At 39.7% G+C, this 20,255-nt stretch overlaps 2 protein-coding genes across 4 annotated transcripts in view; one reads left to right on the top strand and one right to left on the bottom strand.

The window, feature by feature from the left end:
- The window catches only part of kif26ba (kinesin family member 26Ba), an 88,287-nt gene extending 83,210 nt beyond the window's left edge, over positions 1-5,077 (bottom strand). Inside the window, exons 1-2 of the mRNA XM_067592460.1 lie at positions 4,862-5,077; positions 2,948-3,340 (exon numbers count right to left, since the gene is read on the bottom strand). Of these exons, the coding sequence (XP_067448561.1) occupies positions 2,948-3,340; positions 4,862-4,921 (453 nt within the window). The 5' untranslated portion in view covers positions 4,922-5,077. The remainder of the gene's footprint in view (positions 1-2,947; positions 3,341-4,861) is intronic.
- A 6,087-nt stretch (positions 5,078-11,164) lies between these two features.
- LOC137184633 (PWWP domain-containing DNA repair factor 3B-like) lies at positions 11,165-19,136 on the top strand. Of its 3 annotated transcripts, none has more exons than XM_067592480.1 (14): positions 11,165-11,317; positions 12,520-12,670; positions 12,839-13,161; positions 13,280-13,547; positions 13,805-13,948; positions 14,052-14,122; positions 14,448-14,524; positions 14,878-14,938; positions 15,035-15,110; positions 15,235-15,285; positions 15,400-15,641; positions 17,450-17,683; positions 17,814-17,902; positions 17,998-19,136. In XM_067592480.1, the coding sequence occupies exons 2-14, from the start codon at positions 12,589-12,591 to the stop codon at positions 18,089-18,091; spliced, it is 1,812 nt and encodes a 603-aa protein (XP_067448581.1). In that variant the 5' UTR covers positions 11,165-11,317; positions 12,520-12,588; the 3' UTR covers positions 18,092-19,136. The 3 variants fall into 3 exon arrangements, with proteins under 3 accessions (XP_067448581.1, XP_067448592.1, XP_067448602.1); XM_067592491.1 differs by lacking the exon at positions 11,165-11,317 and adding an exon at positions 11,324-11,560; XM_067592501.1 differs by lacking the exon at positions 11,165-11,317 and adding an exon at positions 12,170-12,194.
- Positions 19,137-20,255: the final 1,119 nt, after the last annotated feature.

Here is a 20,255-nt window from a genome sequence, read left to right on the forward strand (position 1 = left end):
GGTTCAGAGCTGTGCGTGTGCGTATGCGTGTGTGCGTGTGTGCGTGTGTGTGTGTGTGTGTGTGTGTGTGTGTGTGTGTGTGTGTGTGTAATTCTAACTGGTAGGGGTCACATATGCCCCAGTGTCCTGTGGGAATAACATGGGGTCTCATGCTGATGGCACAACAGGAAGGGATACACACCCACACACACACACACAGAACTGCTGCTCTGGCACATTTGGTGAAGGGGAAGGATTATCAGGTCACATTGCTTCACCAAAGACATGAGTTCAGCTTTTCCCCGCCAAAGAACACCTGCACAGGTCAGTTCACTCTTGTAAGGAAAGTCAAGGGAAGAAACCACACTGTAACTAAATGACTGAGCAAAGCTGTTAAATGCTTCAATAATGACCCCAGAGGTGTTTTTAAGCAAGGAAACTAACCTGCCAAAAATAGAAAAATATGGCTACTAATATGGTACTGGACAGCTCCTAAGGGAAGGATGTGTCTGTGTAACTGTTGTAACATGTGCAACAGTGTTGCATATTTGTTCACTTGACTAGTTATTAAAATCAGAGCTGGACATAATGTACTTTGCCCTATTTAACTTTATTTACCCAACAGAAAAATTGCCAAAGCCCCCTTAATATACAGTTCAACCTTCACAAGTTTTAAGCTCCTCGTGCAAATAAATGAGTGAAACTGTTTCTCCAGTACCATGATGGGTCTAGTCAACAGCTCTACTGTTTAGTTTTACTATACTGGCTGCTAGGTGAATGGGTTTGTGTACTTGAATTCTTCCTTTTCAGTAAGGAGTGTCAGGTGTGTGTAGCCAAGGTTCAAATAGTCCAATATCATAGAAAAAAATGACCACAGCCTGACAAAAAAAATAGTAATGGAATTCAGTCATGCACAAAACCCTGCAGCGTGGATCCAACAACTGATGGTGGAAAACTTCATTGGAACCACAAACACAAAGTAACACATTTAAGCACACGTGTCAGAAGCACACGTTCGCTCTTCTGACTGTGAAATTACTACGAGAATATCCAGTGAGCAGCATGAATAGTCTAGTACACACTTGTGTACAGAGACATACTGACTTTCCCACTCCCACTATCTCAGCCAGTTTCCTCATTCATACGTTTGAGTTTGAATCTATCAACCACACACAAGACGAAGGCACTGAAATCTCTTTTTCATTGACAAAATTCTTGAGCCAAAGATATTTAGATATTTTGATTTGGTATGGCCCTAAAACACTTCTAGGCTGCATAGTTTTGTTTACTAGCTTCTGTGATATTTTTAAGCCAATTTTCATATCTGCAGCTGGTAAAAGCCTACTTTTCTCAACACATGTTATACACAGGTACATTTTCCACCCAGTGCCTACACCAATTGCAATACTGTATGTTATGTGTCTGTGCTCATTCTACACTACCATAAAGTTAACCACAATGGACTAAACCCAACCTCACAAATAACATTTTAATTAGTGGTCTACCCACCGACAGTCTACATTAGCCCCAACTGTTGCTAACAAGTTCCAACTGTCATGTTTGTGTTCTCATAATAAGATCCCACTGTTTCCACCTCTGTCTCTCTCTTACTCTCTGCAACCTTCCCTCTGTCCCACTGTAATCCTATATCTCACTCTTATCTTGCTGGCTGCACTTTATTGGCCCCATGATGCATAATACATGCTTATTTGTTACCAATTAACTCGAAGCTTGACGTATGGCCCCAGTGTATTCATAACTAAAATCCAGTCAGCTGCAGCGCAAGAATATCAAACCCAGAGGCAACTTGTTAAAAAATTATGCATTCAGAGACCCTGCCAGGAGGGCTTTCAATGTGTGTTTTTCATGCCTTTTGTCTGCATAACCACTTTTCCAAATGTCCAAAACAAAATTTTCTTTTTCTAGGATAATTTTTCCATTTGACCCAAGTCAAGTCAAAAAGCCTGTACGACAGCACAACCTCAATGAAACACATCAAGTGTTCTTCAGTGACAACAAATGTCCCTGTAGTGCAACAACCATGTTCACTTTCCAGTTGTTTAGAAAAAACCATGAAAGTTGTTGTTAATGCAGGTTTCTTTCACTGATTAATCTCAAATTAAGAGCCAGAAAATTATTCAGTGTAGAAATGAAAACAAAAATGAGCTACATACATGATGATAAGGACAATAAGTGCTTAGTACATGATTTGATCCTCTATCATAAATCAACTCACAACACTCTGGGGCTCATTATCTGCCTGTTGAGAATCACTATACTAATAGAATTAAAATTGATTATATGGATTATCCACAGAAAAAATGAAATCACCTGTCAAAGAAAATTAGAAAAAGGCAGCAATCCATATGGATTAATATTTGCTCTACATGGTCAATGTCTTTCAGTAATACATCATGTTAATTCCCTCAAAAGGAGAAAACTAATATAGAATAGAGTGAACACATTGATTTAGGTGATATAATCAATCAGGTAAAATGGAGAACTCCAAGACAAAAATCAAAAGAGTCTCGTCCATATTTGTCATTTTGTTTTTGACATCCTGCCAGTTATTGATGAACAGCTTCAGATACAATAATCATCCTCTGAGATTAAACCTAATCGCAAAGGCTGTTTAGTCTCAGCTCTTTTCCACAGCTGGTCAAATGAGGGTTGGACAAATAACTGCATCCTTATGATTTATGAGAACAATAACCCTGACTACACAGCAACACAGTAAGCAAGGGAATGATTAGAAGCCCAATCTTTCATGGGCAACCAAGTTAATAAGTGTCACTGTCCAAATGCCACAGTTAATGAAGGAACAAGTTATTTTAGGAGGCTAAGCTGCTGTGCACAACCAATTCACCACCACATGACAGAAGAGGGAGTACACAGAATTACCAACATATGCAATAGGATTCTCACACACACACACAATTAGGGGGAAGCATATCAATCTGTTTTTTACCTTGCTGGAATAAGGTCCAGGGATGAGCAGTTTCAATGCTTGTCTTTTCAGTTCTGTCAGCCTTGCGTTGCAGTTTTCACACCATATCCCTCTTTCACTACCAGGGGAACTTCCACTGCCTGATCCCGGGGATCCCGTCCCAAAACCTGGGGAGCCACCTAGAGAACCCGGAGACTCTGTCCCAATCCCAGGGGAGATGGTCCCCGGTGATCCAGAGAAGGACCCTGGTGAGGAGATTCCTGAGCCAGGAGACGGGGTGCCCGTGGAGCTTGGCATGGAGCCAGCACCCTCTGGGGCAGGGCGTGTACTGGACCGGGAAGTTTCCTCGTAGGCCTTTCGGTACCATGTGTCCGGGAAAAAGGAGGCAGATTTGGTGGGGGAAGTGTCGGGAACCTGCGTGAAATTAAAAAGAGAAGAAAACTTGACTTATAGGCCCTTTTCACAGCAGAAATTTTCACGTTACGAAAAACACAAGTATAATTAATAACATTCATTAATAATAATGGCTACATTCCACTTTTTTGCAGTGTAGGTCCCTGATTTCATGCATGTTGGCTTCCTGGTACAAATAAATGGAACACCATCATTACTGTTATTAGTTACACCTGTGCTTTTCTGCTATGTCAAGTCAAATGTGTGTCATCAAAAAGGCCTATAATGTATTAACATGTGCATTGTAAGAAATACAATTATCAGTCTGTCCACACAACAGGTTGCACTGGGATGAGAATAAAATGATGAGCAAGGGTTGAGAGCTCATGGCTTGTATTATGCAAATAAAAATAGAATTGTTTGCATCTTGCTATACAGTGTGCAAAACAATGATATGTAATCTGTCAAATTAGAAAAAATGTGACCCGAAATAATATATGAACTTAAATATATTCAGTGAGCTGTTTAAAGGCCAGCTGATCATAAATCCAAATAGCAACAATCAAAAACAAAAATGACTCATCTAATTGTCACCTTGTTAACCTACGTGCCAACAAATGTTATAGAACAGTGGATGCCCTTTATAAATGGTGAATATCCCACAGAGTGTGGCTGTTAGATTAAATGGACCCTGGTTTTCTTTATGTCGATAATACGCACAGCCAGTCTAAAACAAAGTAAATTAAAATTATGGCATTAAATCAAATAAAAAGCACACAAACAGGAGGCAATGATAAACATTTACCATGATGCTGCTACAACCCAAGTCAAGGCAGTCAACATATCAGACTCTTCCATTACCGTCTAAACAGGGATCGAGACAGATTCTATGTGTAGACCTGTATTATTTTTCTCTTCTCAGACAGCCACATGCAAACATCAAATGAGCCACAAAGAGCTGAAAGTTGGATCTTTTGTGGCTGGATAAATCCAGTCAGAGAGGAGAGACCCATTGATGTGGTGGTAGCTGGAGAGGTTGGGTACTTTAGCTACTGTAATCCCTCACAAGGGCTATAATATGGCAGCAATGAGTAGGCTGATAGGTAGGAATGCTCAACCATCTCCAAGTAAAGAGGTTGGGTATAATATGAGTCAACCCTGTATTATAAGTCAATGCTTTTAAGTTGTAGGTGGTAGGCAAAGACATGGGTGTGAGTATAATATCTGATTTAGCTGCATGGTCCTCAGTTAGTGATAATTAAGAGAAACTGGGAGCTCTGCCAGTGAAAATGCATGACACTGCATGCACACAAATCTAAAGTGCGCTTTCCCCTGAAAGCCCCAGTCTTCATATTACATCTGTTTCATTCTTACATCAGTCTGTAAGAGGTTATAAAACTACATTTTGCAAGTTAAAGGGGTGTGCAGTATGAGATGATGAGGCACATGCATCACTACATGGATGATAAGTTTTTACATTTACCAGGCTTATAGGTAACTGAGGTGTGCCCACCCCCCCGGATACTGTAATGAATAACCTACCCCATATTTTCTGCTCCGGCTGCTCACAGACCTCTCTTTGGTCCCCGACAGTGAAGTCATGTTGGAGGTGAGCGGAGGGGAGGAGGAGAGGAGAGGAGAGGAGAGGAGAAAGAACCTCTGCTGCTGTTTCACATTCAAAAGGAGACCACCGGATCGATTTCAATTAACTATACGCCCCTGCAGTTTGCTCTTCTCAATCTGGAGGCAACCTCACCACTTAAATGCATGTGGAAACTGGTTACATCCCCATTTCGTCGACAAGAAAAAAAAACAAAATCCTAGGTGATCTTGCTGTTTTTGTTGCTTCGAAAGAAAACCCTCGAATCACTTCTAAAAAAAAAAAAACAGACTGATAATTCATACAGGTCGCGCAAAAGAAAGCGGACCGCTCCCTGTCAGCAGAGTCTGCTCTGCGCTGGATGAGGCTCTCTGCTCAACAGACTGCTCAACGGACTGGCATCGCACTCAGCCCAGCCTCTCTCCATCAGCTCTGCGTCTGCGGCTGGCCAGGTGGGTAAAACAAAAGCCCCCCCGGGGAAAATTCCGACGCACGGCTCAAGTCACATGAGCTAACGACAAAGTCACGACTCATTAGATCTAGTAAGATCCCTCTAATGCAGATCACAGCTAACCTTCCCGGTTGTTCATACTCAAAGTGTCACTGTCCCTACCCTCCTGTTGACTTCCCGGGGCTCCGCAATCTGCTGAAGCCAGCAGCGGACTGAAGACACAGGAGAGAGGCGCACATCTGGATGAGGGCGGGGCCTCCCTGCCCCTCACCAACCTCAGACCAACACACACCCAGCGGATCCGGCTGAGCAGCAGGTAAACCGCTGCCTGTTTGGGAAAACTGAACTTTTTACAATTTCTTTACTGTGTTATAATTAGGAGGATGTGATTGTTGGACTTAAAGATAGATTCTGAGAAATTGTACGATAATATGAGAGATATTAAGGTCATGTTCTCAGTAATTTATCTGATAGTCTGAGGGTTTAACTGCTTTGGGGGAGTTTTCATTGTATTATTAAACAACCTAACAAGTATTGGTCTTATTCCATATGTATTTATTTTATTTTAAATTAGACGACATATTTAAATTTAATAGCCTTTTTGGACTTTTGGATTTTTGGACTTTCTTTTTGGAGCCGTCAGCAGCCTATTTCTATAATCCTGGCTACAGTCCTGAGAACTTCCGCTTTAAATGAAGTATAGGTTACAGATTTCTAAATCTGTTGCTCACAAAGAGGTGAGGAGATGAAGAAAAGCAGAGCTTGAGAGGCAACTGAGATGTGGACCGGACAAGGATGTGGACAAATGAGGTGACTGATCATTGTCATGATGTCTCTAATAGTTCAACATTCAGTATGTACACTGAATCCCCCTTTTTACATAACTTACTTTCTGGACCCACATGCCCTCACAAAGATTACCTACAATCATCTTTGTCAGTCAGAAGGTTCATCTCGCTGGTCCTTCAACTGGATTAAGTGTATGTGGAATGCCAATATAAGGAAAAAGTTACAAGAGGAGTTATCTCTCTAATGTCTCCAAAGGAGGAGACACCCCTGCATAGAGTCACTTCAGTGGTTTTAAGAACCATTGTATTGTAAAAGAGAGCAGTTTATGAGCAGTTATACAGTGCCCTCTGCTGTGTGATACAGTTATTGCTGTAGACAAACAGACACCCAGCAGCTGAGTGAATAAACTTTATTTATATAGCACTCCAAAGTGCTTCACAATTGAAAATAAAAATGCCTAACAGTACATAGCATGAAAACAGCAAGTAAAAATACGATTCATAAAACGGAAACAGACACTCAAAAATAAAAGCAATATAAACAAACAAAGCTAAATTAATAGACAAATAAAACCAATAAGATTTCCAGAGCAACGCACTTATAAAAACAGCCTGTACAAGTGGGTTTTTAAAAGTTTTCTTTAAATGTGGTTCAGTTGACCTGACAGTGAGGGGGAGGCGACTAAAATGGTAAAAGCACAGTCCCTCTTTGTTTTGAGCCTGAAAAGTGGGACATTGGTTTATAAGTTCAGAAATATAAGAGAGTGCGATGCCATGGAGGGCTTTGAATGTGATCAGGAGCATCTTGAACTGAATTCTGAAGCGTACAGGAAGCCAATGTAAGTGAATGGGTGGTAATATACTCTGTTTGTTTAGTATTTGTCAAAAACCTAACTGCCATGTCCTGACCAGTTGAAGTCAAGCAATTGCAGACTCACTTAAACAAGGTCAGTTTCACAGACAAGGCTTAGATTAAGCCAGGAGTAGGCCTTAATGTGTAAACTAGGACATTTAAGTAGCTTTCATGAACGTGGCTTAAGTTTGGCTCAGTTAGTCTCCTTAGGTTAAGTATGAGCACATGCTATTGGTCTAATGATGCTCATAAAAACTCGAAATGGAATAGAAGTATTCAAATGTTTTTATTGGGTTTTCAAACATTTACATATTGTACATTGTACCAACATCTGCATCTCACCCACCCCACCTGCCTGGGAGACTGGCCAACACACAAAGAGTGGAAAAAACAGAAAAATAATAAATAATAATTAAAAAAATAATAATAGCAATAATAATAAAAATGTTGAGAGTGCAGAATATATTTTTTTAAAACATGCTAACAGAAAATAATTAAATACAATAGAGATTCTACAGCGATTGTACAAAGTTATGGTTATTAGTTACAGGCATTACGTTATATTTCTTGTAGTTTTGACATTATTGTAGTAGTCCAGGAATGGTTGCCATTTATTAACCGAGCTCTGAGTGGTATAAATGAACCATTACTTCCTCAACCCAGCGGCTATGCATGGAGGTGGGGGTGGGGGGTGGGCATGGGGGTGGGGGGTGGCGGGGGCGCTAGACTTCCAATTATATGAAATGAGACATCTTGCTAAAAGCAACGGGAAGGCAACAGCATGGGCCTGGGCTTGAGAGAGATTCAGATCTCTATGAGAAACGCCAAAAACTGCCAAACTTGGCTCTGGATCTATGGTGAATATTTCAAAGACCTTGGCCCAAAATTGCCTTGGGCAAGCCCAAAAAGAGTGAATAAGAGTTGCTGGGTCTTGGTTGCACCGTTGACAGGTTGGGTGGAATTCTGGATAGAGTTGGGCAAGTCTACCCCTGGACAGATGGAGTGTGTGAAATATTTTAAATTGGATCAGACTATGCCTGACACATATGGAGGTTGTGTGGATCATTGCAATGGATGATTTCCAGATTTCATCTGAAATCCTATCACCAAAGTTTTCTTCCCATTTTGATTTGAGATGATCCAAGGACGGTGAGGCCAGAGGTGAGTTTGAAATGGGAATGTAGATGAGTTTTTTTAACAAAGTCCCTGATTTGGAGGTACCTGAAAAAGTGAGATTGTGGAATGCCAAATCCTCTGACTATTAAATATTACTATTAAAATATTGTCTTTGAACAAGTTTGTCACTTTGCTCAGGCCATGTCTGCTGCAATGCCATATCCAAAACTGAGGGTGTAAAAAGTGGGTTATTAGTGAATGGCATGCAGGAGAATGCTTGTCTTAGCCCAAAGTGGGTCCTGCACTGTGCCCAGACTTTTAAGGAGCCTTTAATAACTGGGTTTCCTGCAACCTTCAAATTAATAGGTAGCGGAGCGCAAACTAAGGATCCTAAGTTTGCAGGGCCATTAAAGCTCCTTTCCATGTTTGCCCACTTCTGACCACTCTGAACTTCTGGCATTTAAATCCAGTAAGCTATCTTATGTATATTTGCTGCCCAGTAGTAGAAACATTTAGAGGGCCAAATCACCTTTCCTCCTTGTGACGTTGAAGAAAGATCCTCTTTATTCTAGGGGTAGTTTTATTCCACACAAAAAAAGTTCACATATTTTTATCCAACTCCTTAAAAATGTTTTGGGTGGGTATCATCTGAAATAAGAATAATAATTAAGGCACAATTTACATCTTTACAGAGTTGATTCTCCCTGCTAGGGATATGGGGATGGCACACCAGTGCTGAAGGTCTTATTTAGCTCTATCAAGAGCAGGTTTAAAGTTATGTTTTACGAGGTCTCTATATTTTATAGTAACTGTTACTCTGAGATAGGTAAAACTGTCACAACTTACTTTGAATGAGTATAGCTCAAATGACATTAGCTTTGCTTGTTCATTTACAGGAAAGAGCAGCAGGGTTTATCTTATAAGCTTTTGTACAGAACAAACATTATCAAAGCAAAAATCAGCCATAATGAATACATTCCATATATAAATGCACCTCATCTAGCTAAAATGCTGTGATGTGAAAGCAACTCTTTGTGCAAGTCCTTGTTGGTCACTGCCTGCCTCAGACATGGGCACATCTGCTTGATCTTGATCTTCCATTGTCCTGATCTTCCATTGGAGGATCAGAGCAGCAATGCTGATTCGGGTACGTGGTTGTGCAACACAGCTGTAGCAATGATCACTGTGCAGCATCTTCTTGGCTTGAAATGAAGTGTATTGCGTAAACAAATCGATTTTTCCATACTCCAAACATATGCTCATATGCTCTAGTGCAGATATGAGCTCTGTTATATCTTTGCTGCTCAGCTGCTTTGGGATTTATGTATGGAGGGAATAAAAAGTTACTCTGACCATATCCACTGTCACCAAGCAGTAGTCCTCCATGTTGTCCTCTCTGAATTGAGTTGAGAAAAATCCTTGAATCGTGGCAAAGGGATGGCAGAATGAATGGAACAAAGAAAGTAAAGGAAGATGTCTTTTTGGAAATAAACCATTAGTCAGGAGTGCAGGGTCTGGAGGACAAAATAGGAGAGAGGGGAGAATTATAACTAGATAAAGGAATGGTCATACTGGACTAAACATTCTCTCTATGGGAAAGTATAATAATGGAAAGTGTGAATATTGTGGAGAGGAAGAAACAGTGGACCATGTTTTATTGTGCTACCAGAAGTAGAGAGAAAGAGAGAGAGAAGTTTTAAATGCACTAAGAAAGACTATTCTTAAAAAAAAAAAATCTTCAAGTGACAAGTGTTGGAAAAGAGTATTTAAGATCAACAAGATTAATGAACAGAGGCTGAGAAATATTAGTGTTAGTTATTAATTTATTTTTGTTTTCATTTGGTTCCTTTTTATTTATTTAAATATGACTATTGCGTTTATTGTTTTGAATGTAATTCTTTGGTTGAAGTATTAAAGAGAGGGTATATCTTTAGTTCACACTCCAGATCAGTGGTGGCAGTAATGCATTCAAAAGCTGTTTGCCAACCGCTAATAAAACCGAGGCTGTGTTTCATTAGTGGTTCAACTTCACCTCATCCACTTCCCTCAGTTGTTGGTAACAGCACGTTGCAAAGAGAGAGCAGAGGGAAAGTGGGTGGACGAGGATGTAAATGCAATGCACTTGCACCTGCAGTCAGTTCTCAACATAATGAGGAGCTCTGTCTCCTCTTCTGACCCTTAAATACCATAATAACATAAACCAACACTATTGCATGTCCTAACATTACTATAATGTGAAAACGATGTGCAAAACAGCATATTTCAGTAACGTGGGTTTCTAAATGCAAACAATGGAGAATTGTAACATTCTAGTGAAGTAATTGCATAAAGCAAATTCCATAGTATGACAAAAATTGGATTTCAACATTATACTCTGATTATCTGGATATTGTAACTTACACTTGTAGATTGTTTGCTCAGACACTCTTTCTGTTTGTTCCAATCATAAACATTTATTTATGTATTTTATTTGTTTATCACAAAACTGAACAGTACTAAACATCAATAGACATATATGCCAAGGGATAAGCAGTAAATAAATGATATAATGAGAGAAGAAAAAAGAGGAAGAAAAAAAAGTTCAGCAGTTCAGACTATTATGAAATTTACACATACTAAGAGTTTTTAAGGCTTTGGGGTTTATAGACTGTTGAAGAGTTTTTATGTGTTGTGGCATTTTATTTATTAAAAAAAGGTTTTCTGTTACAAAATGTATTTTTGTGAATGTGAAATTTTGCTAAGATAATAAAAAGATTTATAATGTAATACTATTTTTGTTCTGAAGTGCAGACGACATAAAAAAAAACAGCACATCTTTGTATGATAGTAAAAACTTAACAGAAATGTTACAACGAGTTTGTTGGGAACATTCTTTCTAAAACATAACAGTGTAAGGACATAAGGACATCAAACATCTGTTTTAAATAGTAAAAAACAGCAGCTCGTTGACGTCATAGTGGAAATGACGGGAAACCGCAATGCACAGTAGTTAATCTGCAGCGCTGAGTGACCATCGTTGATCACTCGCTCCTGAGTTTGCAACTGCAACACTTGTCATTCTGCCGAGGGAAGTCAGCGGGGGCATGTTGACCGATTAATGAGACGCAGCCCAAAAGAAGAAGAAGAAGAAGAAGCAGAAGAAGAGTGAACGCATGCGCGTTCCCGCGTTGGGTACACTTCCTATCAGAGGGTCAGTATTTTGGCACGACACCTATCCTATCTGTTCCTCCGTGGTGAACAGGAGTTGTGTGTGCGACTTGTTGATTTCACTATAGTAATGTCAAATGTTTGATACTTGATCGCAGATGTGACGCAGCTGTGTTTAGCAGTTCCTCATGTGTGCAGGCCCGACGATGTCCGAAGTCTTTAATTAACTTACTGAAACTGGACGCTAACGATCTAAGCGAAAGGTTGAATGTAAAAAATTTTTAAGGTAGGTAACTTAGGTGACTAGTTTATCTGGGTTACTGTTTAATTTTGCTGAGGTAAAACTTGTCAATCGCGTTCATGGTTCAATCTCCAAGTTTGTGGAGGCTCATTAGTTACCTACCAACTATAACCTGGTACATAACGCAATTAACGTTTCATGTTTATGTCACGTGATATGCGTTAGCGAGAGGATGTCATCGTAATAATTAACGTTACTTCCTCGACTGTGCACATGTCTGTGTAAGCACCAGCAAAAAATGCTCAGGATTTTTGCTGGTGCTTGTGTTTACCACCTAACTTACATGCTACATGCTAGTAGTCACAAGAACGATGTCATGTCTCAGCTCGTCCGCTTCACGACTAGCAACCTTAAACTAACCTTAACTGCCGTGTAAACTCACAGCACATGTCGTGATGTGTCATTAATACGCTTAACGTTGATATTATGTTGGTTTAACATGGTGTTTGCACTCTCATATTGTGACTGCTAAGTACTGTAATGCTAGGCCTTCTGTGGAAAACTGTTGAACTGTCCAGTCTGTCTTGCAGTAACGTGAACGTACGCAGGGAGGCACTGTTGTAAATGTTATGTTTGACACGAAGGAGAATTACTCTTTAAGGCCTTAACAACTGTGGTGGTAAGCTAGTTTACGACATTAGCTAATGCAAAGTATGTTATGATCCTGTTTTTTCCTGTATTCAAATTTAGTATAATAAAGAACGTTTAAAAAGATCTCGTTTTCATGGCGACAGGCGTTTCCTGTATGCCCATTAAGTTACCTGGCGTCTGTATTTAAACGCATGTATTTATTGCAGCGTGAAAACTGGCATTCGTCTCGTGGCCAAAAACAAAAATACCTTAAGGGAATGTACGACCTTCTCAGTGTCTTCCAGCAGAGGCCAAAAGTTGTAGGTTGGTTGAATAATATTTCCTGACCTTTCCCTCACTCTCCTCTGTTACAGCTGTCAAACCTTTAACCTGCCTGTCACCTTCACTGGAGACACGCAGATGAATGAAATCAGCCCTGATTCATGTCTGATCTTGATAATCCACTGAACTCAAGGGGAAATCTTTCCAGCGAGAGGACTGCACCAACTCTTAGAACAATGAAAGGTAGCCAATCTTGTCAAGTCACTTTCTGATTTTTGTAAACAATTATAAAGCTAAAGCTGACACAAGAGGGTCATGCAAGTCTACATATGAAGCAAATCTAAATCGCAAAAGAGTCATGACCGTGTATACTATAATTAAACCCACCAAAATACAATATACATCTTTCAGGGGGAACTCGGAAAACCAGAAAAAGGGATCCCAAAATGACCTCAACAGAAACAGTTAACTCAGAAACTCTTTCATCTCAAGCCACAGAGGAATCAAGTGCTCTGCCAGGCTGTGATCTTACCATTGACAGCCAGTCTGCTGCATGTCCCTTATCAAGTACTCCAAAAAGAAGCAGGAGACAAACAGCACAGATACAAGGAGCCTACCAGACCTCCACACCAGTCCGCAGCTCAGCCATTGACAACCCGTCCAACACCTCCACATCACCTGCTGGAGCAAAACAAGTAGAGCTAGAGTGCACTAAGTTCACCAAACAATTAAAGGTGTTTGATCATATCTTTCCTGATCATGTTTTTTATTTCTGAATTCTTAGTCCACATATTTTTTTGCAGTTAATTTCAGTGCTATTCCTCAGCTCCTCTTACATTTGTTCTGTCGCAGGCATCCGAGGGAGATTCGCCATGCAGTCAGTCAGACTCTCAGAGCAGATTTAGGAGGGGTCGTTCGGCCCAGCGAAGACAAGCTAGAAAAAGTGCAACAAAGGAACCAACGCAGACCGGCAGTCAAAGCAATGGTCCTCCAGCCAAGTGCCGGCGTCGCAGGAAACAGGAAATGGAGACAGAGAATTCAGAAATAGACACTACTACTCAGTCATCAGAACGTTGTAGACCAAGATTTGAGCTGACGAAGCCTGATGAAGCAGAGCAAGGTAAATCATCTTAGTGTCTACCTCATACTGTACAGAGTCAACATAACACTTGTCAGATTTCCCTCACAATCTAAAGTCATCTAATGGTTGCAGAATCTGTCTTAAATATATTGTTCTGTGTTGATTTTAATCTGTTAGGGTAGCAACTACTGCTTGTAGAGCATCTTACAATTTAAAATAATTCAGGTGAGAAAAGTTTTCTGTTCTAATTTTTTGTTATTGCTGTCCTCCCCTACACCCCCGCCCTCCCCAAAAAGATGAGTCTTTGCTGTCTTCAGATCTGTCTATAGAGCTAAGTCACCATGAAGAGCAGCTGCCATCTTTGTCCTTCCAGGAAGATGAGGAAAGTGAGGAGGAGGAGGCGGAGGAGCTGCCAAGTTTCTTGATGCAGGTGGACAAAAGTGAGCGAGAATGCAGTGATTGAATGCAAATAAGCTCTGCAAGGACTAGAAGTGGACTCAACTGTGTGTTCATACTGTTAATGTTTGTAATCCTTTCTTTCAGAGCCCCCATCCATTACAGAGGGAGTGTTTGTGTGGTGTAAATTTAGAAATTATCCATTCTGGCCTGCATTGGTGAGTGAAAAAAAACTGTGGATCATTTATTTCTCATAAGCACAAACATTACAAGTTTCTAGATGTTACAATACACAATTGTTTCCTAAGATGTTTGCCTATATCTAGATAATCAGCAATCCCTCACATTTGAGAAGCTTGAGGTGACATTTTTCTTAATTAATGACTTAAATAATTAATGACTTATATAAATTGATTAAAGATCATTATGGGCGTGATATATTGGTGACCCAATATACAATCTGCGGTTAAGACTGAACAAAATTAAAAAAAAAACATGAAAGCCTGGTTTGTATATTATTTTAATATTTATTTTTCTCTGCAGGTAAAAAGTGTCAACCGGAAGCTGAGAAAAGCCAGCATCATGTTCATTGATGACCCAATGATTCACCAAAAAAAGGGGTAGAAAATGACTTATCTTTCTCACTGTTTGCTATTTGTTGTTTAATGCCTGTGTGTTTGTAAAGTGTATTGGACTGCACTGTGGGTTGTAGGGATCTCTAACACTAAATCACGCTAATATGTGTTTGTGTTCTGTTTTGTGATTGTGTTTTGTGAAATGTGTTTTTCTAAAATGCTCTTATGTTTTATCCAGTGTTGTTGTGTTTTGCACCTCAGGGCCACTGTAGATGTGATGTCATTAAACCTGAATGCACAAATCAGAGATATTTAAACAAAATATTGGGTGAATTGCTGGCACACTTTGAAATCATCAGGAGTTTGGTTTTTTTAGTTTGATGTTTGTGTTCTTTGAGGTTTACTGTGGCTCTGAAAACCCTGAAGCCTTTTGACTGTGAAGGAGCTAATGAGCTGGTGGTAAGAGCTATTCATAAATAATACTAATTCATTATTTATGTTTTCCTGACACTGGTGGCAGACTGTTACTGTTTCTCATATTTGGTTTTGTCCTAGTGTAAAGCCAAAGAAAACTATGATGCTGCAATCCAGTGGTCCCTGCAGCTGATAGCAGACTACAGTATACGGATTGGTAAGGGGGAGGGGGGTGTCCATTTAATGCTTACACAAATAACATTAATGTTTACATGCATTATATAATATTGTTCTGATACCACTGCATTTCTAGCAGTATTAATAATGTTTTGTCTTTGTAGCATGTGGCTCCTTTTCTGGCTCCTTCATCGAGTACTTTGCTCATGACATGAGTAAGTTCTGTTGCATAACCTTCATTAACACGGCATCACACAATGAAAACTCAAGTACCCCTGCAGCTCTGGTCCTGACAATGCTCCTTACTATTGGTCTTTTAACTACTCCAGGCTATCCCGTGAGGAGGATGTATCCTCAGGCAGCCTCAGAGAGATTAACCATCGCCAGTGATTCGATGATGGAGGAGCCGTGTGATGATCACAAGGAGGACAGCTTTAGTGAACAGCAGGAAGAGGTCAGCAGGACTTCAAAGAGGTTGCTGCCAGACCGGACCCATGCTGCCCACAACCGCGCTAATGAGAAACTTGTACATTTCATCGTGAAGCAGCGCATGGTGGAGGGACGCCTTCTGGTATGATTAATGGAGACTTTTGTATCCAGTTCTTGGATGAACAAACATTTTCTCAATGCAAATTACTGCAGATCCATTTTGCTGAGCCTTAAACACAGAAACCATTACTGGAGACGATGTGTGTCTAGTAGCACTAAGGCCATCCTAGTTTGCACACTCTGATAAAATGACCATGGATATTTTACTTGGAAGTATGCTCCAACTAGAAGAACTCCAATGTTTTGCACGTAATGAGAAACATATTTTCATGATCGTAGCTTTAATTGGACATGAACTATGCCTGCTCAGATGATATCACGTTGCAGCATTTAAGCTGATGAGTGTAACATTACAAACCCATTTAGTACTTTACATCAACCGGTTGGCTTTTTCATCCTTTGTTTCACAACATTGAATAGTGGCAAATGTTATTAGGCCGAACAGAAAAATATCTTAAATGTTCAAGCAAAATAACAAATGGATCTTAATTAACTACAAATATATCATACAATAAATGGATAAGTGGAGATTGTTTGCATGCAATCAAGGTGTGACCCACCTTTTAAGTTAAACACACCTGTTCCTGGATATAGGATAGTCAGTTTGTGGGTCAAAACGACATCATGAAGGGGCGCCCTGGTAGCTGAGTAGTTACTGCACATGCCACGTTATGGCAACGTCCCTGGTTCAACTCCAGCTAGGGATCCTTGTTGCATGCCCCGCTCTCTTCCGTTGTTTCCTGTCTGCTTTTCTACTATCAGCTATCTGTTAAAGGAAAAAAATCAGGAAAAGGACAGCTGCAAATCTACCCAGTGCAGGCCATCCTCAAGCACTGCATGTTCATAGGAACAGGGCACTAGTGATCTAGTGATGTAGGCCACTACGAGTGTCCTGGAGTGGTTGAGTCAAGACCTCAGGAATATGTGGCGAATAACAAATTGCTGCTCACTCACGGTCACTGTTAATCGAGAGTGCTCAACCAGTTTTGCAAAGACAGATGGGACATGCCCAGATATGCCAGGCTGAAACAAACATGTCCATATAGATTCTATGTTGTAGTTGCTGCCAAAGGTGCCTCTACTAAAGAAGCGGGTGCATATTTATCTATGCAAATATCTTGTTGATGGTGTTTGTTGCACATAATTATTTTGTTTTGTATGTTACGGTAAATTCTTTCCTGTTGTGTGAAAGAAATACCAATGACCTCCACTGTGAGATTTCAATGTGGTGAAACAATAAGCTATTGTTAAAAATGTGGTTAATATTTTTAATAGGTATTGTATGTAGCACTTAAAGATCCCCTCTAGAAATGTTTGAAGACATATAATACTCTCTTGAATAATAATTAGTGTCTTTTCTCCACAAAAAAGTTAAATTATCCAGTTAAAAATATGACATTTACTCCTTCTCCCTCATTTAAGAATCTATGAATGTGTAAATATTGTTCATTTCACAAGTTTAACTGCTGGACACAAGACTACTTCTACACTGAAAAGTCTATTCTCAGTGTACATGCACTGGACATTTCTAGTTTCCACATAACACTTGTGTAGGTTGCACACTCGAGCATGTTAGCTTTTAAATTAGTTGTGATGTCACAAAATCCTGCTTTTGAAGGGAAGCCTCCTTCAGCAGATGAATGTGAAAACAGCCTTCTAGTGTCAAACTCTGCACATCAGTACATCATTCACAGTGAAGATCCAACATCCAAGTGATGTAACAATAAGCAAAACACATTTTTGAATGGAGGGGGGACTTTAAGGTATCCATAAAAAGCACCAATCCCTGATTGAATAAAGTCCACTTTTCTTGTATCACTCCCCTTACAGGCTGTGATCCGTGGGCAGCAGCAGTCCAGATGGCTTCACTCCTTCCAGAGTGCTAATCGGAGACGGGTGGTGAACAGACGGGTGGTGAACATATACTTAGAAGATGACCAGCAGTTGGACCAAGTCTATTGGTACCTAAATGAGCTCTACACAACGGCTGTGAACGCTCCCTGCCTGGTTGAGGTGAAATCTATGGAACGTGTCCCCTTTGTCCTGGATGTGCTTCTTCCTGAGGTGAGTTAAAGCTTTCATCAGTGCTCATCTGTGTGTTTTATTTGTTTTTCTATTATGGGCTGGTATCTCTTCTGATACGCAGGTTACAGTTTGTGGTACAGGTTTGTAAGATTGTTGTCTTACTGTGCAGGCCATCATCTATGCCATAGCTGGGGTGGACAATATCTCAGTAAAAAAGGCAGAAGAGAAGTACCTAAAAGGACGATGTATAAGTAACAGGTAAGAGTTTGATGAGTTTAACTATAAAGAATTATTTACACTAAGGACTAAATATGATTTAATGAATGTTGCTCTTCCATCTCTTTTCGTTGTAGAGAAAGACAGGAGTTTGACTTGATGATTGAGCGGCAGATGAAGAAAAAGTCACTTCATCAGAATTCTGCACTATTCTCTGACGCCATCAGTTAGAGGACTGAGTATTGTAAAAGAAGGAATTATTTTCATATTTGTTTTTTCTTTTTCAAGAACGTTTTGTTTATAGCTGAGTCTGTATGCTATGTTGGCTTTACAATCAGGATCCAATCCTCTCTGCTCTGCCTTTTTTTTTAAGACTTGCCATTGTAAATACTCAATCTCAGTCTAAAATCTGTTGGAAAGTGACATAAGCTGTATTTTAAATGAGTATATTACAGTAATGACTGTTCCCTGAAAATATATACACACTGCCAAATTGCATGTTAAATAACTGCCTATGCTTGTGTGCTTACTACTTTTTTAAATTTTTTTTATAAACCAATCCAACAGGAATGGTTCTCACACACTAAAGGACGAACAAGTGCCAAATAAAAACAACGACACTATACCCCAGGTGACACGTTAACCCAACAGCACAACTGCTAGGGGGATCAGGGCAAAAATTAGCAATTAGGCGGCCATTGGCTGACCTCACGTCCTTCTGCTCTCTGTGCAGTGTGTATGTACCCAGTCATCTTCAGGTGCCAAGCACACAGCAGATGGTAGCTTCAGTATTATTTTGCCCAGAAACCTGAAAACCAAAGAATAATCCTGCAACATCATTTAGTCCCAGATTCACTACTGTATCTGTCAGTTATCATTTATTTGGGAGTATGTATCATGAATGCACAATATCATTTGAAATTTATGAATACTATATTTTGACACAGCCCCCCACCCCTCCACCCCCAAACATCCAGATTACAAAAACATTTCATATTCTAGTGGTATGCAGCAACGCAGAATGTTTGTTTTGTGATTGTTTTATCTGCTGACATTATTTCAGTAGGGCTTGTGTGTAAAAATGTATGCTGAAATGACACAAGGGGATAAATCTGCTACCATAACACTGGACTTCAGGCAGCTTCTTCTTTCATGGCGTGAGACTGCTTAACACAAAATTACCATAAATGAGTACCAAGAAGCATCACTCCTATGATCTGCCTTGTAAAGATCCTCCAAAGTTTGCATCGCATTAAACTTTTCTTTGTTGTTTTTAGTTTTTTTGTGGTCATAGCTCAACTCTTAATCCAACCCAGGAAGTTTTGCAACATGCACAACTTCCTTTTTCTTCTACGTATTCTTAGTATCACATTTCTCATTCAGCGCGAGTGCATCACAATGTCACTTGTGCAAACTTTGTGAACTTTAAGCAACTTGTATCCAACTTTTGTTTTCACTATTGATGTACAATATCAATATCAATACAATATCATGACAATTGTCAGGCATCTACATTGTTGTCCTGATGTTTGTGTATACAGTCTTTCCCTTTACTTAGATTAGAGAGCAGCTCCCTAATTTATTGTAGTCTTCATTTTTTAATGTTTTAAATGTATTTTTTTAACTTTTCCTCTAAAATATCCAGCATGAGGGGGGGGCACCCTCACATTTCATCGTGCATTTTTGTTTTTTTGTAATGACAATAAACCTTGACTCTTATTTAAAAAGTATTTATGACATAATTTTTAAGGAGAAAATGTCCCGTTAGCCTCCAGTGTATTCTTTGCATATAGGGTTTCTTCAACTGATCTTTCAGAAAAGTTGAAACATAATGAGATGACAACAAATAAGATATAACTTTATTGTCCGTTCACACGAAAATCTGTCTAGCAGCATATGCCCCAACAATCATCCTATTAACATAATACAGCATAAAAGAACATCTGCACGATCAGCCTCCAGCAGTCATATATTAGCAACATCTGAGAAAACACTATCCATCAACCTATTTTATGCGCATTTTGAAGTATTGCATTAGAAAAGGTTGATGTAAAAGACAAAATCCGAAAAAACCGTTGAAAGAACAGTTTTTATGCTCGCTTGACGTGGTTTTTGACTTTTTCGAAAAAGAGTTAATGCGCTAAATGGGATATGTATAAATACACAGTACTATTTTAGGCAAAAGTTTTAGGCACCCTAGAGTTTAGATACTTATTCATTATGCAACAACATCAAGGAGGTGTCTGATTGGTCCCAAATTTATTCATGACATGACAATGACCCCAAGCATACAGCTAGAGTCATAAAGAACTGTTTTCAGCAACAAGAAGAATGATGAGTCCTGCAACAGATGGTATGGTTTGGCTCCCACAGAGCCCTGAGTCCACGCCTTTAC

Source organism: Thunnus thynnus, chromosome 1, assembly GCF_963924715.1.
Source record: "Thunnus thynnus chromosome 1, fThuThy2.1, whole genome shotgun sequence".
Classification (NCBI taxonomy): Eukaryota; Metazoa; Chordata; class Actinopteri; order Scombriformes; family Scombridae; genus Thunnus; species Thunnus thynnus.

Bases quoted from the DNA above. Each gene is read 5' to 3' on its own strand.
- LOC137184633 (XM_067592480.1), top strand. From the start codon at position 12,589: ATGTCTGATCTTGATAATCCACTGAACTCAAGGGGAAATCTTTCCAGC. The intron at 12,671-12,838 runs GTAGCCAATCTT...TACATCTTTCAG, and splicing joins AACTCTTAGAACAATGAAAG to GGGGAACTCGGAAAACCAGA. The intron at 15,111-15,234 runs GTAAGGGGGAGG...TTGTCTTTGTAG, and splicing joins AGACTACAGTATACGGATTG to CATGTGGCTCCTTTTCTGGC.